This window comes from Pollachius pollachius (assembly GCF_949987615.1).
Source record: "Pollachius pollachius genome assembly, chromosome: 12".
Classification (NCBI taxonomy): domain Eukaryota; kingdom Metazoa; phylum Chordata; class Actinopteri; order Gadiformes; family Gadidae; genus Pollachius; species Pollachius pollachius.
Genome location: NC_136945.1, coordinates 18,115,253 through 18,133,408, shown reverse-complemented (window position 1 = coordinate 18,133,408; position 18,156 = coordinate 18,115,253). Strand labels below are relative to the sequence as shown.

The following is an 18,156-nucleotide window of genomic DNA, read 5'->3' as shown; positions in this document are numbered from 1 at the left end:
TGGTCTGACATAATGCCCTTGAAATTAGAATTAAGAAACACAAATAAGTAGGCTACCCCAGTTTAACTAGCTGGCATTACTGAGACATGTATTGATTTGATAGTCTTTTCTCATATGAACAGAAATGGGTGTTCTTATCATGATCATATCTTTTTCATTAAACCCATTACATCTTTCTATTAAATCGTTGTCATCTGTTTTTAAAGTTACATGAACAGTTTGGTTTGTGTGGTCCGGAAACAGAATCACAAATTCAAAAAAACGCTTCCGGGTCATGTCGTCACACGGAAAAACCAAAACAAGTGGATGACATTTCTGACAGAAGCGGCCCGAACGGCGCCACCGGGAGAAGGTAACGAGCAAGAACTACGTCGAGCCGACCCGGTCCCGGTGTCCCCCGCCTCATAGTACATACTGGAAGCGTGTCGTCACTGCTGGTTCACTCTATTTCAGTAAGAGCGGGCTAGCCCGATGCTAACCAGAGCTAGCATCATGGGAGGGGGGCGGCTGCCATAGCAACCGTCTGAGAAACACTGTGGCGCTTAATGCTAGCTCAACCAGCTAGCTAGCTAGATAATACGTCTACCACCTTAGTGACCCTCACGGTGAGCTCGGACCGCCTCGTCGCTCCTCGTCTAGCGGGCTTTAGAGACCTCAGAGCCCGCGGCCATGCGTCGCTGCCCTGGTCGTGGCGGGCTGGAACTGATCTTGGATGTGATCTGATCAGACCCGAGCCACACGTCACTTGTCCGAGGGCGACAGGAGCCGCCAGACTCTATGGTCCACCCCGACTGTCAGTCCTTTATAGGTCACGTTGCCTCCGTGTCTCAGGGTCCACCAGGCAGTGCGTGTTGTTGAGTGGGTTGAGCTCTGTGGGCTGTGATCCCAGACCTTTCGGGGTCGCGACCGCCGGCCGATGGACCGCTGCTAATGTTGGCGTTAGCAGCGGTCCATCGGCCGGCGGGCTGCGACCCCACAAGCAGAACGATCATACAGGTCCAGGTATCATCTGTCTGTATGATCTGTCTGCTTGTGGGTCGCAGCCTGCCGATGGATCGCTGCTAGCGTCGGGGGTAGCAGACGTTGCTGAACCTGAACCTGGTTCTGTTCAGACCTCAGCCTCCTGGGGCATTATTGGTTCGAGTTGATACCGGTTTAATAATCCATGTTGTGGTGACAGAAATGCTTTACTATAGACTGGCAAGTTAATAAATCAGCTAACTCACGTGGATTAGCATCCTTGGTGCTAGTTTTAATCAAACGTAATGATATTTGAAAGTATATTTTTATGTCAATGCAGCAAAGGGCTTTGTTTTACTGCTTATTCAATCAAGTATATTTCAATATCAAAAGTTAATGTCGTCGTGACTTTCAGGTGTCTGTTTCCCTGGGGTTAAGTCATGGACTTGAATTTCCTGGGGTTTAAAGTCATGGATTTGTATTCCCGGGGGTTTAGAAGTCATGGATTTGTATTCCTGGGGGTTTAGAAGTCATGGATTTGTAGTCCCTTTGGTTTAAAATTCATTGATTTGTATATTTCCTGTGGGTGAAAAGTTATAATCATCTGCAAATGTCTTGTTTTTCAAAATGTGGTGCTGTTATTTCTACAAAGAAAGCTGAGGAGGGGGTGAAGGGTCATTGGTTGTATATGTGCCTATTCACCAATAGTAATTCTGCTATTTTAATATTTAGCTCGTTTGAGTATGGATGTAGATGACTGCAATGGCTCGTCCTATATATCAGGTATGCATCTAAAGGGGGGTAATGACGCTTTATTTAGTTTCTACATATACTAGAAATTGCCACCGGATGTGTCAATGTAAAAAAACAATCTTCTTTCGAGGTGCAGCAAGTGGTGAGTCTTCAGTGGAGAGGGAGTTTACTGGGGCGCTCGGGGTTCCATCAGAAAGTACCCCCAACAGCCAGCACTCCTCTCCTAGCCGCTCGCTCAGTGGTCAGTTTGAAATCAAATCATAAGAAACCCTTTCCTGTTTAGTGACTTGGTCCGGCACGGACCATTCACAAAAAAGTCTCGGACATAATTTGAAAAATGGACTGTTGGTTTCCTCTGTCGCCCGCCCCCCCCTTCCCCCCCACCCCTCCAGCTAACTCCATTAAGGTGGAGCTGTACAGCGACGATGAGCCTGGCCGGGGGGGGGAGGAGGACGGGGATCCGGACCACGGGGGGGACGGCGGAGGGGCCTACAGGGAGATGAACCACGTGGACGCCATGACCTCCGGAGCCACTCGACTTCCCAACGGGAAGCTCAAGTGCGACATCTGTGGCATGATCTGCATCGGACCCAACGTCCTCATGGTGCACAAGCGCAGCCACACAGGTGACACACGCCCCTCGCCGCTTCTGTCTGCTGCACCAAACGCTCCCCCTGCAGAGGGGACTATTCAGTCTCCTAAAGAGTCTTCCGCTCTGCTGCCGCTAGTTTAGCATTGATTCCTGGCGGCCTAACCAGTATCCCGTCTATCCAACCACTAGTCCTCCTAGTGAATGAGAGCACGGTTTGTGTGCTGCAGTCGATTTAGTTAGTATGTATCGTAACAAAGGAAGGAATGGAGCATGCCTTTTCTATAATAAACCTTGAAGCGGTCCTTGAGGCTGGTAGAGATATGCTTCTCAGAAACGGTCGTCAAGCAGGAGATCCGATCTCTGCAGGTGGAAGAAGGGGAAAAACTGTAAAAGCTTTGAAGGTGTTTTATTCTACAAGCTACTTTGTGAGTAATGAAATTAACTGGTAGAACATCATTTGCTGCAAGGCTCACTAGCGTCAGCGAGCATTTAGAATCTGTAACAAAGAGGAATGCACTTGATGAACTCCTAACCACTCTGATTCTCCCGGCTTGATTCACAGTGTGTGGGTGGGAGTGGCTGGGCGTTGAGAATGAGTGTTGTGTCTGAGTTCTGCAGAAATACCCTCTTGGTGATATTTAGAATAAAACATACCCCCACAAACTCACTCTATTGTTGTTTACTCAAAGGTGAGCGACCCTTCCAGTGTAATCAGTGCGGCGCGTCGTTCACTCAGAAGGGAAACCTCCTCCGACACATTAAGTTGCACTCGGGAGAGAAGCCCTTTAAATGCCCCTTCTGCAGTTACGCCTGTCGTAGGAGAGACGCCCTCACTGGTCACCTCCGCACTCATTCGGGTGAGAGGGGTTTGTACACGTGCATACACAAACATCACCTCTGTCAACTGCAGTCTCTCTTTCACCTTGTCACCAAACTGTACCACATTATTCGTAAGCCAGCCTTGCTTATGGTCCAGTCAGAGCTGCTGGTTAAACCAATCCTGTGGCTCCGTTCCAAACGGGCCCTGTGATTCTCTGCCAATTCCGTTCCTTAATAACGACCCCCCCTCCCCCCGTGTCCAGTGTCCTCCCCCACTGTAGGGAAGCCCTACAAGTGCAGCTACTGCGGGCGGAGCTACAAGCAGCAGAGCACCCTGGAGGAACACCGCGAGCGCTGCCACAGCTACCTGCAGAGTCTGGAGACGCTGCACCCCGCCAGCACCCACCTCCCAGGTAGGGGCCCCAGCACCACACACCAGGGGACCCCAGGGTACAACAGGGGACACCAACGCCCCGAGCACCAGACCCTAGGGGCCACCAGTAGCTGAGGGCAGCCCCACTGAGATACTCTGAATGAGTCAAAGCACTTATTTAACATATTAACTTGTAAAAAACAACTTGTAGCTGGCCAAACATTAATAAAAACATGTAAAATATTCTTTTGACCCACTTTTCATTGAGCTGAATTACGCAAGAGGCCAGAGGATGACATGGGGGCATTCATGGCTCTGCCTCTCGTGTCACTGCCAGTAGAACCCTGGGAACCTCATTAGAACTTCGTTAGAACCTCGTTAGAACGGTGTCCTTCCGCCTGCAGGAGAGGAGCTGAGGTTCACCCCTGACTCTGTGCTGCAGCCGCCCTCAGACCAGTTCCTCGACGGCCTCACTAGTAACTTCGCCAAGCGAAAGAGATCAACACCACAGAGATTTGTAGGTGAGCAATTGATCCAAAAGATGACGTAGTTGAGGTGAGCAGGAACACCAGGGGCCTCCAGGGGACAGAGCTCCACTAGGGTCGCTCTCCACAACACTGGCTCCTATACCGGAGCCTCAGTTGCCCTGAGATGGGAATGGAAGCAGAAACAGTGCACGGTGTATTATTGTTAAACCTTCTAGAAAGATCTCCAGCTGCGCTCTTTAAGAACCATGCATTGGGATGTGCAAAGGGGTTTTCTGTGTGTGCTCTTTTCAGATTTTACACTGTTTTCATGATGAATTCTGTCTTTTCTATATCTTTTATGTCCTATATTTCTATATCTATTTCTGTATCTATATCTCAGGACAGAAGCATATGCGCCTCAACATGGCCGACGCGCCCTACGAGCTCAGCGCTGCGTTTGAGAAGGATGGAGACCTGAACCCTGCCCACCTTGAGACGCCCCACTTCCCCGGTCTGGGGGGAGACTACGCCGCTGCCCCAGGTGGAGGAGGTGGGGGAGGTGATGGTGGAGGAGGGGATGATGGAGGAGGAGGAGGAGGAGGAGGAGGAGGGCTGACGGAGCAGCCCGCGCCACCCCGCTGCCCTCCGTCGGCTCGGCCCTTGCGTTTGTCAGAGCTCCGCCCCTTGCCCAGCTCCGCGCACAGAGCCCCGCCCACTCCGCAGGGGGCGGGGCTGAACTGTGCGGGGGGCGGAGCTGGGGGAAGGGAAGCGGCGGAGGGCCACGAGGACCTGCCCCCTGGCCGCAGCGGCGCGCCGTCGCCTAGCAACGGTTGCCAGGACTCCACGGACACAGAGAGCCTGCACGACGAGCCGCAACTCCCCCACCACCACCACCAACACAACAACCTCCACCAACTCCTCCACTACAGCGGCGGCCCCGGCCCCGCCCCCCCGACGCACCAGCGGGGGGGCCGAGGGAGACCCCCCACCGGGCACGCCAAAGACGCGGAGCGGGAGGAGGGTGGCCCACCGGGGGGCCACGCCTTCGCCGCCGCCGCCGCCGCCACCGCCGCCGGCCCGCCCACGCCGGGCTCCCCCGCCGCTCCCTCTTCCACCTCCCGGGAGGCGCTGAGGGTGGTCGACGGGGACGGGCGCGCCGTGCGGTCGTTCCGCTGCGAGCACTGCCGCGTGCTGTTCCTGGACCACGTCATGTTCACCATCCACATGGGCGCGCACGGCTTCCGCCAGCCCTTCGAGTGCAACATCTGCGGGCACCGCAGCCAGGACCGCTACGAGTTCTCCTCCCACATCGTCCGGGGGGAACACCTGCTGGAGTGAGGAGTGGGGGTTGGGCAGGAGGTCACCTGATCCACCAGGAGGGCTCCTATTGGAAGGACCCCCCCCCCCCCTTGCTCCTTTTGGAGGGAACCCGCTGCTCCCATTGGAGGAACCCCCCTGCTTTGCTCCTATTGGAGGAACCCCCTTGTTCTGCTCCTATTGGAGGAACCCCCTTGCTCTGCTCCTATTGGAGGAACCCCCTGGCTGAGTTTGATCTGCACAACGTACCCACAGAAGGAGTGGTAGTGTTCCACACTGGCCCCTGAGTCAGGACACTTTAACTAGTAGATTCTCTACAGAGGTGTGGCTTAAAGAGAACTCCAAGGAAGGTCACATCATTTTAAATCTAAAAACAAGGTCCTATCATTCTTAATGCACTTTGAACGATGAATATCTCTGAAAATGCACTTTTGAATTATTTTATTATAATAGATGAGTCGTCACTGCACCTTTCTATCTTCAGAAGTGCCTTGCTCTAAAACAATATTTGACCCTTTTCTTTCTGATCAACAGTATATGCTTGATGTTATTTAATGTCTGAGAAGATCCCCTCGTCTGCACTTTGACCGAGATATTGCAAAAGAATAGCTTAAGATGTGGTCGCTGTCCTTTTTTAAACGAGCTCACCGTACACGGTTAAGTCGACACTTGTATTCCTTTTTTTTTTTAAGATAATCTTAAGAGCACTTTCCTCCAGCTTCATTCCTCCACTCTCTGAAGGTGGGGGCTTCTCTGTCGGGGCCAGGAGGGGTTTCGAATGCAGACCAAACTTGGCCCGACCTGTCGGAGGAAACGGTCTGGACCTCGGTTAGGAAAGCACTTTGTTAGCTGTGGTGAGCTGTGTGTAGAGGATGAAGGGACAGGGAAGAGACCCATGTGAAGGGGAACTGAAAGGCTTTTATTGGTGTGAATGGTGGATAGAAATGTATGATATATCTATTTTTCTGGCTTTTGTTGCACTGATACCTGCCGGAACACAATTATATGAAAATATTTTATGGAAGAATACATTTATGACATGCACATTTCACTGAAAGTCTAAGGAAAGAAGGTTATTTTTTTCAAAAGAAGAGTCAAAGCGTTTCAAATTCCCTCTAAAGAGGACAGACACTGCCACTCACAGGAAGACGACTCGTCCATGAAGATGTCCTGAACCCCTCCCCTTACTTATGAAACACAACCAAACTGTTTATGTGGGGTGTATTTCAGGTAGTGTACAGTTTGGACGGTGCCTTTATGACCGGGACTCGTTTGAAGGACATGATACTGAGCGTCACGTCTTGACAGGTGATCCTCCACGTTGTCAGCGACTCTGAGCAAGCTCTTCTGGACCTCTGATTGGCTTCTGCAGGGACGGGAGAGGCAGAAGTGCACAGTGGGATCTATTCCAACTCCCTTTTCGAAGAAGTAGCGTTTGCTTATTTGAGATGGCCTTGAGGTGCATTGGATTTGAAACCGTTTGAAATGAGTTTTGAAGTTTTCTGCCCGTTAGTTATAACCTGGCTTTATTATCGTCATAGAATATTAATTGACCGACCACTTGACGGAAGAATTCACTTTATATTTCACAAGTAGGCGATGTGTGAAGTGACATCCTGTAGCGTTTGGGTCCGATGGAGTTTCAGTGCTGTTGAGCTGTTCTGTTTTGATTCTCCTCTCTGGATTTCTGCCAGTGGTCTGTTTAAACTGCAAATAGGCGTCCTTAATATTTTTTTACGCAGAGGAAGTGGGCGGGGTTAAGTCGTTAAACTCAACACACTTTACTTGGACTTGGCCAAAGAACATCTTCTCATTATGTTTGTACTCAACGTGTTTCCTTTAATGTGAGAGGTGGAGTCCCATCTTCGAGTTCCATATACCGGTTTAACAGGTCGTTAGTACCGTCAGTGATTCAGTCCCCTGATCTTGTCCAAATAGGTGTGCAATTCCTGCCCTGGTTGACGGTGTTATTCATGTTGACCTCAGTTACTCCTGCAGGCACCGCTGATACACAACACTGTTTTCATCGTTTGTTTTGTCTATCTTTCGAAAAAGAAATCCTCTTCATTTAATATGGTCCCCTTTTTTAAAAAACGTTATGCCCTGTACTAGCAGCAAGACACTGACATGTTTTTATATAGTTTCACTCGTTCACTGTATTGGTAGTGACTGATGTAAATTCACCCCATCGCCGTCTCATTCAGACGATTCTGCATGCGTTTGTGTATTACAAGGTGGAATGTGTTCACACCCATTGTTGTAACAGAGCGATCTAAAGGAAAGACCCCTGGTGTGATGAGAGGGTGAAATTAGTTCAGTCTGCCTTGCTTCTGTGCCTTTTGCCTTGGGAGTTCACAGTGTAATTCTTCAATGTTTGGTGTGCTAAACATTTTGTTCCCCCCGTTCACATCGGAGTGCTAAATTAGGACAACAATCAATGGCTGAAGTGGGCAGAATGGTCGAGTCCACCTATTGAAGGAGACCTCACCCAGCGGTAAATCACTGCCGCCGTTGAGCTCTGATACACACTGATTCACCTGATACTCTCGTATCAGTGCCTAGTTCCCCACGCTTAAGAAGTTTACCTGTTTGTGATCTGATGCTGAATCGTGTCCATATCCTGTTCCTGCAACACCCGAAACTGCTTCTTAATATCAGCACTGTAAATACTCTCTGATCGCTTTAAGTAACTGCAGAGCCTTTTTAAATGTATCCAACGTATGCAAGTACTTGTTTCAATCTTAAAACTACTGTCGGTTTTGTACTGTAAGCAGAGTCTATTAAAAAATAAAATATTTGACAAACTACTTCCAGAATATGAAGTCAATGGGAATAGCACGTTTCTGTTTTTATAACGATATATTTGCTGGAGGTGAGCCCAATCCTCTTTACATAAGCTTCGGAGTGGGTCGTTGGGGCCCGCCCTGTTAGAGAAAACTGTCATCAGCACCAGAAAACAGCTGGAGAGGAGACCACCGCTGGATGTGTACATTACCGGCCGCGGGTTGGTTTGCTACAGGGTTAGCGCGTGGTGTGAAGCTCGGAGCGGTGCAGGTGAGCGGTGTTAGTCATGACGCCGTTTACCCCTCAAAAACCAGGAGCGGTGCAGGCGGGCGGTGTTAGTCCCGAGGCCTTTAACCCCTCGGAGCAGTGTAGGCGGGCGGTGTTATTCCTGAGGCAGTTAACCCCTCAGTAACCGTGCGCTCCCGGCCCATCAGATACAACCAAACACTGTTCTCCACTGTTTCGTACAAACGCCGATTTCTTTTTATACACATTTTGATAAAATTATGAAAAACAACAACCAAGAGTAGTTGTGAGTGTTTAATTATAAAGTTGTATTGATTGACCTCCTATGGCCCGCCTCGGTTGCTAGGAAACAGTCCACAACAGGAAGCTACGGGGAGCGCCTCATCACGAACCCTTTTAAAGATAAACCTTTTAAAGATAAACCCCGCTAATATCAGAGGTAATCTCTAGAGATAAGGTCACCGTGTTGTGTTGTTATACGTTAACGGGGGCGGTGTAAGGAGCTGTGTTTAAGTGTTTACGGTTGGTTATGTGGAACTGGGCAGAGTGGGATTGATCTAAATGGGACTAATGGGAACCAATCATGAAACAATTATTTAAAGTTTTGACGTCTTTACGTCATAATGCTATCACCAGTCAAACTCTTCATACATTTACTGATTTACTTCCACGAAGAAATAATACTTATTAAACTACTAATACTTGTAATCCTATAATAGCAGGCCTGATCTACGCACGTCCATAAGAGCTAATGCTGTATTCAGGTTGCGTTGGCAAACCAAACAAACGTCTCAGAACCGGCCGAGGGTCTCAGGATGCCGAAGAAGGGCTCCAAGAAGGACGGTGGGGGGAAGGGGTCCGGGATGACGGAGGAGGAGAGGGTCGTCTTCCTGCAGCAGAGGGCCGAGGCAGAGAAGGACAACGCCAAGAGGAAGGAAGAGATGCTCACTCAGTTCCTCAAGGTGAGCCCCCCACCCCCAGACTGCCCCCTCTGAGGGCTGCAGCCATCCTTTACATTTACATTTAGGGCGTTTAGCGGAAGCTTTTATCCACAGAAGCTAACAATAAGTACATTTGTCAGAAGAAAGAGAAACAACAATATATGGCTGTCGCCGGTACAGTTATGATGCCAAGCACTAACAATCGCTAGGTTAACCCATTCCCTGTATACAACAAAGATAGCTAGGATAAGATGCTACACGATGCTAAGTACTATTTTTAAGTGCAAGGATGTAAAACATACAATAAGTGTGTACATTAAGTGCCAGGACGTAAAACATACAATAAGAGTGTACATTAAGTGCCAGGATGTACAAACATACAATAAGTGTACATTAAGTGCCAGGACGTACAACATACAATAAGGGTGTAAGAGTGGGGTGGGGTTGAACCTCTGACCGTGTTCCCGCCCTGCTGAACAGGACAAGCTGCAGAAGGAGGAGAAGAACACGGCGGTCAACCTGCACAAGCTCACTCAGCAGTGGCGGGCCGTCCTCCGCCAGGCCCGTGGGGCGGAGCTGTCCCGGGAAGTGGACATCGTCAGCCAGACCTTCGAGAGGGTGCTGGACCGCAGAGACAGCGTCGTCAAGGTGAGCTGAGCTGGGCTCGAGGCTGTGTCGGCAGACTGAATGGTTGAAGATGTCCATCGTCGTGGCTGGGGGGCGTCAGGCTGTGTTGGGGGACTGAATGGTTGAAGATGTCCATCGTCGTGGCTGGGGGGCGTCAGGCTGTGTTGGGGGACTGAATGGTTGGAGATGTCCCTCCTCGTGGCTGGGGGGCGTCAGGCTGTGTTGGGGGACTGAATGGTTGAAGATGTTCTTCATGCGCTGCAGTGCCTGGTGGGGGACCTGAGCGAGGCGGAGCAGCAGTTTGGCCTGGCTCTGCGCTCCCAGCTGCACTACGTGGACCGCCTGCTGGCGCTGCAGACAGGGAGGCTGGCCTTCTTCCAGCAGCGCTGGGACGTGGACCTCCAGGAGCTGGGGACGGAGTTCAGCACGGAGCGGTCGGTGCTCCTCTCTGTCAGGGCGGTTCTTTATCGGTGCCGTCGGTTTCACCTCCGCCTTGCTAGAACGTGCTCTGGCCCGGGTTTGTGTGTTTCAGGGAGCTGATCTCCTCCCTGCATCGGCGCGACTGCACCTATCTGGAGGACGTGAGCGCGGCCATGGAGCTGCACCGCAGCGAGGCTGACGACCTGGGCCGGCTCGACTACCAGAGCACCAGCGACGAGATCAAGACCAAGGTCCTTGTTTTAGAGGGATCTTCATCAGCATGACTGGATGGGACGGGATGATGGGGTGAATGTGACGATGGGATGATAAATCCGCACGACTCGTGGGGTGAATGTGATGAATCGATGAAAAATCAGCATGACTGGATGGAATGGGGAGAATGTGTTGATGGGATGAATAATCCGCATGACTCGTGGGGTGAATGCGAGGGGCTTTAGGGAGGGACATCGTTACTGAGAGGTACCGTTCTCTGGCCTGCCGGCCTCAACGTGGCGTCTGGTGTCTCCTGACAGTACATCAGTGAGAAGCACGCGCTGGTGGTGCAGATGGACCAGGTGATGCGGCAGGTCCGTCAGGGCATGGGCGCCACCGAGGATCAGCGCACCGCCCTGAACAACCTCCTGCTGAGCGACCAGCGCCGCGCCCAGGAGATAGACGTACAGATGAAGAGACTGCAGAAGATGCAGGTGAGCTGAAGGCTTAGTCTCTGTCCCCTCACCCACCCTCCCGGGGTTGGGTGGACGAAAACCACCACATTATCATCAATGAGTCCTTCTCCCCACACATCTCTGACCATCATGAGAGAAAAGCTTAAAAGATGGCCGGCCAGTGTGCTTGTTTATAACACACGTCTACACCCAGCTGGCCACTTCATCTCCTCCTTGGGTGGCAAAACATGCTGTCCCTGGGGGGTAAAACATGCTGTCACTGGGAGTAAAACATGCTGTCACTGGGAGTAAAACATGCTGTCCCTGGGGGAAAAACATGCTGTCACTGGGGGTAAAACATGCTGTCACTGGGAGTAAAACATGCTGTCACTGGGAGTAAAACATGCTGTCACTGGGAGTAAAACATGCTGTCCCTGGGGGTAAAACATGCTGTCCCAGGGGGGTAAAACATGGGGGGGGCCACACTGCCTGACCCCTTAACCCCCAGGCCGCTGCTGAAGCACCCCTTTGACCCCTGCTTTACTCTGCGCGTTCCCCCCCGGTCGTTCCCAGGAGTCGATCGCCACCCTCCGGAGGCCCGACCCCGGCCAGAAGGAGCGCGAGGCGGTGGCCCGGGACCTGAGGGCCACCAGGGAGGCGGTGATCCAGCAGACCCGCGAGCTCAAGGCCCGGCTGGGCCACGCCCGCCTGCTGGACAGGAAGCGCCTCACCGCCCTCAGCGTTCAGAGCAGCGCCGCCGCCAAGCGGCTGCAAGGCCTTATCACCAAGGTGACCGTCAGCCATCAGAGACATCCCCTCCACCCTCCTGAAGCTGGACTAATGTTGGAGGAGTCTAGAGTCTAATGTTGTCGGTTCTGTCCGACCGCAGGGAGAGAACACTGTACTTTAACATTCAGGGCGTTCAGCAGACGCTTTTATCCAAAGCCACTTACATTAAATACATTTGACCGAAGAAAGGGAAACAACAATGTATATATCGGTAGAGAAACGCCTTTACGTATGGTAACCTAACGATCATAACAGTGTCGTGTCGTCTGCTCTGTCCCACCCAAGGGAGAGAAGAGCTTACGTCGGGCCGAGATGTGCCGCCGGTTTGAATCGGAGCACGAGAAGGTTCTGCCGTTCTACGCCTCATCCTTAACGCCCGAGGAACAGAGCCGGGAGGAGCAGAGAGCGAGGGAGCCGCCCTCCGAGGAGCTCGCACGGGTAGACGCTCACCCCCGCGCTCAGCTCACCTCTGTAGGTTCGGTAACCGACGCCTCACTCTCCTCACTAATCCCCCTCCCCCCCCCCTCCCCCAGGCCCTGCAGGACTACTCGGACCTGGCCCGCTTCTGGCAGCGCTACAACCAGGTCCTGCTGGAGCGCCTGGTCCTGGAGAAGGAGAAGGAGGTCCTGACGCAGGAGAACCGGCAGCTACAGGGCCTACTGCGGCAGTACATGGACGGCATCTCCGTCAGCGACGAGACCCTCCGAAGGCAAAACCCCCTGCTCATGGTGTCGCGGCCCGCCCTGGCCCCGCCCCCCGGCACCCACCGACGGCCCCCCCGGCACACGGTCGTCGAGGCGGGGCACGTGATTCAGAACGCGCGCTGATGCCGTGAGAGGCTGGGGGTGAGCAGGTTCTCCGCTGGTGGGTGTTTTTGTGGTCTGTTCTGTGACTGATAAAGAGGGTCGGTGCCGAGTGGGATTATAAATAAAGCAACAAGGACAAGATTACGGTTTTGGTCTTTTATTTAAATAGCGCGGCCCCTCCGGGATTACTTCTTCTTGCTCTTCTTGTCCTTGGTCTTCTTCCTGCTCTGCGACGACGGGGCGCTGGCCTTCTTGTACAGATAGAGCCCGACCAGGCCCAGCAGGGTGGGCACCAGGGCCAGGCACACCAGGGGGAACACCTCGTTCACCATCTTCTGCCACCGCGTCTGCTGCGAGACCGCCAGGACCTCCACCTCGAACTCCAGCGCCGCGTCGCCTGGGGAGACACCAGCCGTCACGTGGGGATCTGTGTGTCTGTCTGTCTGTGTGTCTGTCTGTCTGTCTGTCTGTGTGTGTGGGTGTGTTAAAGGGACGCTCTGGTATGTGTACGTTGGGGGACGCTCGCTTTGTGTCTGTGTTAAAGGGACGGTGTGTGTGTTTAAAGGGAAGCTCTTTGTATGTGTGTGTGTATGGGAGGGGGGGTTAAAGGGACACTCTTTGTGCGTGCCTGTGTGTGGTACCTGGGATAGTGGGGGGGTACCCTCTCTTGCCGTATGCCAGGTGGGATGGTATAGTGGCCTTGATCTTTTGTCTACATCATAAAAGACAAAAGAATGACAAACTTTTGAATACAGTTAACATTCCAATACATCAAATATTAGTTTTAATTCACTCAGTGATTCTCAGGGATTCTTGCGCAGCATTTCACAGCCATGTCGGACTTACCCTTCACAAACTCCAATCAAGCTCTGCTCCAGCCCTTAAAAAGATAAGATAAAGTTAAGTCAACAGGCTGCTTCATGTAACGCCTGGAATTTATGAACACTGACAGTGAGAACAGCTTAGTGGTTACCGGGAATAACGGTCTTCTTTCCCAGCTCCACAAACAGCGGGTCGCGGGTCACGGAGGTGTCAATCACCTTGCCATCCATCAGTTTACCCTGTCAAATAAAAAAAAACATTAAAATAACGTTCAATTGTCTTCGCTTTACATTAACCCAAACCATAAGGAGCATTATATTGGTGAGAAGGACGAGTCTAATCTCATAGTAAAAGTTGTTCCGCTGGTAGGGTCTCTAGTAGAGTCTAGTAGGAGCTGGACTCGGACTGCTGACGTGTTGCTCTCATCTGGCGCGTGAAGAAGCGCTTTGTCCGCGAGCACACAGACTGATCCGCGGAGAGAGCAGGCGCTCCCCGCCGCCGGAGAGGGGTCTCCCTCACAGGGGGTCTTAAACCAGTTTTAATGTGTCACTGCAGATGCACGTCATCCAGATGTTGACCCCAGTTCAGGCTGCGCTGCCACATACACAACCAGGGGAGCTGAGAACTTCTCCGCTCGTTTCCCGTTCCACTCAGCAGCAGAACTCGGAGCGTTCAGAGAGCGGCTTACCGTGTAGTGGATCTGCAGCGTGTCCCCCATGGCCGATCGCACCGAGCAGCTCTCAGGGCTCACCTAGGATCGAAAAGTAAAGAACGGAGTGGGAGCTGGATTTATGAATGAACCGAGACTTCCTCCAGATGTGCGGGTCCTCCAGAACCTCAGCCGCCACCTCGGCGGCTGAGGTTCCAGATGTTCGAGGCTACTCACCAGGGTTTCCACGAGCAGTTCCTCCACAGCATTCTGTTCCTCTTGTGTGAACACGCAAGTGACGGTGGCCAGCAATACTAATATGATCGCCGCTGACTTCATTTCGAAAGCGTAACTTGTGGAAAACGAGGAGCGTGAAAGTTGGGTGAATCGGTTCTGCGGCAGCGACCTCCGAGCTCCAGCTCCTCTAATGGACTGCGGTTAGAGAGGAACGCTGATGTGGTTTTAGATCTCCCTGATAACAGGTAGTTCACCGCGGACGTTATCCCGATCCCTGAATCGCCTCGACGTGACCGAGTCCAACATCTCACCAGCAGCACCCACAGGCTGTGGAGGGTAACCTCGCTCCCAGGCGTTCTCCTCTCACGACCCCACTACGGGACGGGATGCTCCAAAGGAGCGTTATTGGCGAGAGAGGGAGGGACTTCGGAAAGAAGGTTTTCCGTTTCCGTCGCATGCGTCTGTTATTGGTTTGCTAAATTATAGTAAAAAAAAACCTCCATTTTTATTTTCTTGTCTACGTTATTGTCATTATAATTTGGATTTTTTTCTCGCTACAGGGAATTTCAGCTGTATTACACAGCACCGGAAGTAAGATAACTGAAATGGCATTGAAAATACCGGGATAACGTGATTAACCAGGACCCCGCCTCATCCTCTCTGATGGGTGGAAAACGGAACCCTTACAGATACCTTTCATGAGCTCATAGTTTAATCCAAGTCTTTAAGTGCTGACGATGACACTACGATATTCTTGGGATTATGAATCTTGAAATGTTCAGATATTTCCTTCCATTCAAGGCTACTACCCACAAGCTTTATCCCGGTGTTTGTGTCTTTGACTCTATTATATCAATCGTATACAATGAGTTGGATTTCAAGTCTCCTAACGAAATGAGGTAGTGTACTGGTTACTAGTAGCTAGTATACTGGTTACTTTAAACGGAGCTACCTGTGGAGGCTTAGCTGAACGACAAACTAAGCACTAATAAAGAATAAAAAATAAATAAATAAATTAAAATAAATAAACACTATTTCAGAGTGTCGAACTATTTTAGACAGAATAACAGTAGATATTAGTTAATGTTATCAGCCTCCCATCCAATCAGAGCCGCCTCTCAGACAAATGGGGCGTGTCAGACACGTGCTATCGCGAGATCACCGCCATCATCCGCTAAATATCGCGATATCACCGTATGCGGCTTATTGCAGCCAAGGTAAGTGAGCATCATTCAAATAATAAGGGTTCGGTTAATCAAAGGTTATGATCAAGATCCACAGTAGTACACATTGTTCACATGTGCGCCAGGTGTTTTAGAAGGCTTGACGGACGGCCTGCTGGGATTAACGTGTCATCATGAGCGGATGAATCGCAGTACATGATGGGCTGATCGCACTGTCAACAATTTTTGCAAATAAATTCTCGGAAGCGATGCGATGTGGATGTGTGGGTCGCAGTCAATATTGTGATTGATACTCATAAATATGATGCACATCCATATTCAAATGTTATGGAGAGTGCTGCTGACCGCAGTCATCATGGTACAACGCACCCCACCTGTCAGGGTTATGCTGGGGCTCAGTCCGCTCAAGGGGGGATCCGGACGGAGGGGCCTTCCTGGGGCTCAGTCCGCACCATGGGGGGTCTGGACCGAGGGCCCCCTCGGCTCTGAACCGGAGTGGTTCTCTGGTAGTGAACCCTTTCAGGACCATGGAAAGGTCTTCAGGCGGGGGAACATGTCTTCATTCACCACAGATGCTGCTTGGATTGTTTTGAGATTAAGGGTTAGCTCCCTGTAGTATTGTTTAAAATCCATTTGTTCTAATAGCCTTCACTATAAGGTCATAAAGACATAGGCCAACAGTCATATGCATAGTGGCCCTACTTATGGGTATCAGTAAAGGAATCAGCCTGGAATCATGGAACAATCATACAGGATCATACATCTCTCTCTCTCTCTCTCTCTCTCTCTCTCTCTCTCTCTCTCTCTCTCTCTCTCTCTCTCTCTCTCTCTCTCTCTATCCTTGCTGTTGTGGTTTGTCAAATTAGCTTGGGTTGAGAATATGAATCTGAGAGTATGTCCTTGGAGGTATAAGACAGAGCCTATACAGACGTGGGGGATATGTGGTCCTATCATTTCAGCATTATAACTATACATTATTTAATGATAAGTGAAGTGTAGTAACACCATTCATGTAGTAACACTATTCATGTAGTCACGCTATTCATGTAGTCACACCATTTATGTAACCACACCATTTATGTAGTCACACAATTCATATATCGCACCATTCATGTTGTAACACCATTAATTTAGTCATACCATTCATATAATCCCACTATTCATGTAGTTGTACCACTCATGTAGTCACACCATCCATGTAATCACACCATTCATGCAGTCATACCATTCATGTAGTCATACCATTCATGTAGTCACACCGGTCATGTAGTCACACCATTCATGTAGTCACACCATTCATGTCACTACATGTTGTAGCTGCTAGTTTCCGATTGGCCGTGCTCTTCAGTCCTTCCTGTTCCTTCAGGTCGATTGGAGAAGAGAACCCTTCCAGGAGAACTTGTGTGGCCGCGTGTTGATCATGGGGAACCTCTTTGGGAATCTGCTGAAGAGCCTGATAGGGAAGAAGGAGATGAGGATCCTCATGGTGGGGCTGGACGCCGCCGGCAAGACCACCATCCTGTACAAACTCAAACTGGGGGAGATCGTCACCACCATCCCCACCATCGGTACGTGAGCACATGACCTGTGAGAGGGTGGTCCCCTCGGTGGTGGGGATGGTGCGCTCACCTGTGTCTCCTGGCAGGGTTCAACGTGGAGACGGTGGAGTACAAGAACATCAGCTTCACCGTGTGGGACGTGGGCGGGCAGGACAAGATACGCCCCCTCTGGAGACACTACTTCCAGAACACCCAGGGTGAGCCTGTCTGTCTGTCTGTCTGTCTGTCTGTCTGTCTGTCTGTCTGTCTGTCTGTCTCTCCGGCTCTCTCTCTCTCTCTCTCTCTCTCTCTCTCTCTCTCTCCCTCTCTCCCCTCTCTCTCTCCTCCCGTCTCCCTCTCTCTCTCTCTCTCTCTCCCCTCTCTCTCTCCTCCCGTCTCCCTCTCTCTCTCTCTCTCTCTCTCTCTCTCTCTCTCTCTCTCTCTCTCTCTCTCTCTCTCTCTCTCCCCTCTCTCTCTCCTCCCGTCCCCCTCTCTCTCTCTCTCTCTCTCTCTCTCTCTCTCTCTCTCTCTCTCTCTCTCTATGTCTCTCTCTCTCTCTGATCCCTCTGTGTGTTCAGGTCTGATCTTCGTGGTGGACAGTAACGATCGTGAGCGGGTGAACGAGGCGCGGGAGGAGCTCATGAGGATGCTGGCCGAAGATGAGCTCAGAGACGCCGTGCTCCTCATCTTCGCCAATAAGCAGGTCAAACACACACACACACACACACACACACCGCATGCATATGATGCATAGGGTTAGGGTCAGGGTTAGAGTTAGAGTGAGGGTCAGGGTTAGGGTCAGGGTTGGAGTTAGAGTTAGAGTGAGGGTCAGGGAGAGGGGTCAGGGGCCATTCACTTCATCCAACTCTCCTCTCTGGACAGGATTTGCCGAATGCCATGAACGCTGCCGAGATCACGGACAAGCTGGGTCTGCACTCCCTCCGGCACCGCAACTGGTACATCCAGGCCACCTGCGCCACCAGCGGGGACGGCCTCTACGAGGGCCTCGATTGGCTGGCCAATCAGCTGAAGAACAAGAAGTAAAGGTGTTAACGAGGAGAAGCAGCAGGAGCGGACACTTGAGGTTTTTGGGGGTCCGGGGGGGGGGAGGTTGTGTGTAATAGGTACGAGGGTGTGAGAGAGTGGGCACATTTCTACTTGTTT

The 18,156-nt window shown here is 51.3% G+C and overlaps 4 protein-coding genes across 8 annotated transcripts; 3 read left to right on the top strand and 1 right to left on the bottom strand.

Annotated features, from left to right (window-relative positions):
• The first annotated feature begins 299 nt into the window (after positions 1-299).
• On the top strand, positions 300-8,047 carry LOC307084297 (zinc finger protein Eos-like). 4 transcript variants are annotated; one of them, XM_079748623.1, is made up of 8 exons: positions 300-352; positions 1,693-1,743; positions 1,844-1,954; positions 2,106-2,339; positions 2,995-3,162; positions 3,388-3,537; positions 3,902-4,018; positions 4,365-8,047. In XM_079748623.1, exons 1-8 carry the CDS (start codon positions 307-309, stop codon positions 5,300-5,302), a joined length of 1,815 nt encoding a protein of 604 aa, XP_079604749.1. In that variant the 5' UTR covers positions 300-306; the 3' UTR covers positions 5,303-8,047. The 4 variants fall into 4 exon arrangements, with proteins under 4 accessions (XP_079604749.1, XP_079604752.1, XP_079604751.1 ...); XM_079748626.1 differs by lacking the exon at positions 3,902-4,018; XM_079748625.1 differs by lacking the exon at positions 300-352 and having other exon boundaries at positions 984-1,743; positions 1,850-1,954.
• Positions 8,048-9,126: 1,079 nt separating this feature from the next.
• Positions 9,127-12,583, top strand: drc2 (dynein regulatory complex subunit 2; the record flags this gene model as incomplete). Its single annotated transcript, XM_079747306.1, has 8 exons — positions 9,127-9,273; positions 9,733-9,900; positions 10,144-10,313; positions 10,412-10,550; positions 10,833-11,006; positions 11,541-11,756; positions 12,042-12,194; positions 12,290-12,583. 8 exons carry the CDS (start codon positions 9,127-9,129, stop codon positions 12,581-12,583), a joined length of 1,461 nt encoding a protein of 486 aa, XP_079603432.1.
• Positions 12,584-12,713: 130 nt separating this feature from the next.
• On the bottom strand, positions 12,714-14,629 carry fkbp11 (FKBP prolyl isomerase 11). The gene is made up of 6 exons (XM_079747288.1): positions 14,271-14,629; positions 14,073-14,135; positions 13,536-13,623; positions 13,409-13,442; positions 13,204-13,274; positions 12,714-12,959 (listed from the first exon to the last, which is right to left on the bottom strand). Exons 1-6 carry the CDS (start codon positions 14,370-14,372, stop codon positions 12,748-12,750), a joined length of 570 nt encoding a protein of 189 aa, XP_079603414.1. The 5' UTR covers positions 14,373-14,629; the 3' UTR covers positions 12,714-12,747.
• An 837-nt stretch (positions 14,630-15,466) lies between these two features.
• LOC307083609 (ADP-ribosylation factor 3-like) lies at positions 15,467-18,036 on the top strand (the record flags this gene model as incomplete). Of its 2 annotated transcripts, XM_079747542.1 has the most annotated exons (5): positions 15,467-15,487; positions 16,803-17,022; positions 17,100-17,210; positions 17,571-17,695; positions 17,875-18,036. In XM_079747542.1, 5 exons carry the CDS (start codon positions 15,467-15,469, stop codon positions 18,034-18,036), a joined length of 639 nt encoding a protein of 212 aa, XP_079603668.1. The 2 variants fall into 2 exon arrangements, with proteins under 2 accessions (XP_079603668.1, XP_079603669.1); XM_079747543.1 differs by lacking the exons at positions 15,467-15,487; positions 17,100-17,210 and having other exon boundaries at positions 16,875-17,022.
• Between the last annotated feature and the right edge of the window lie 120 nt (positions 18,037-18,156).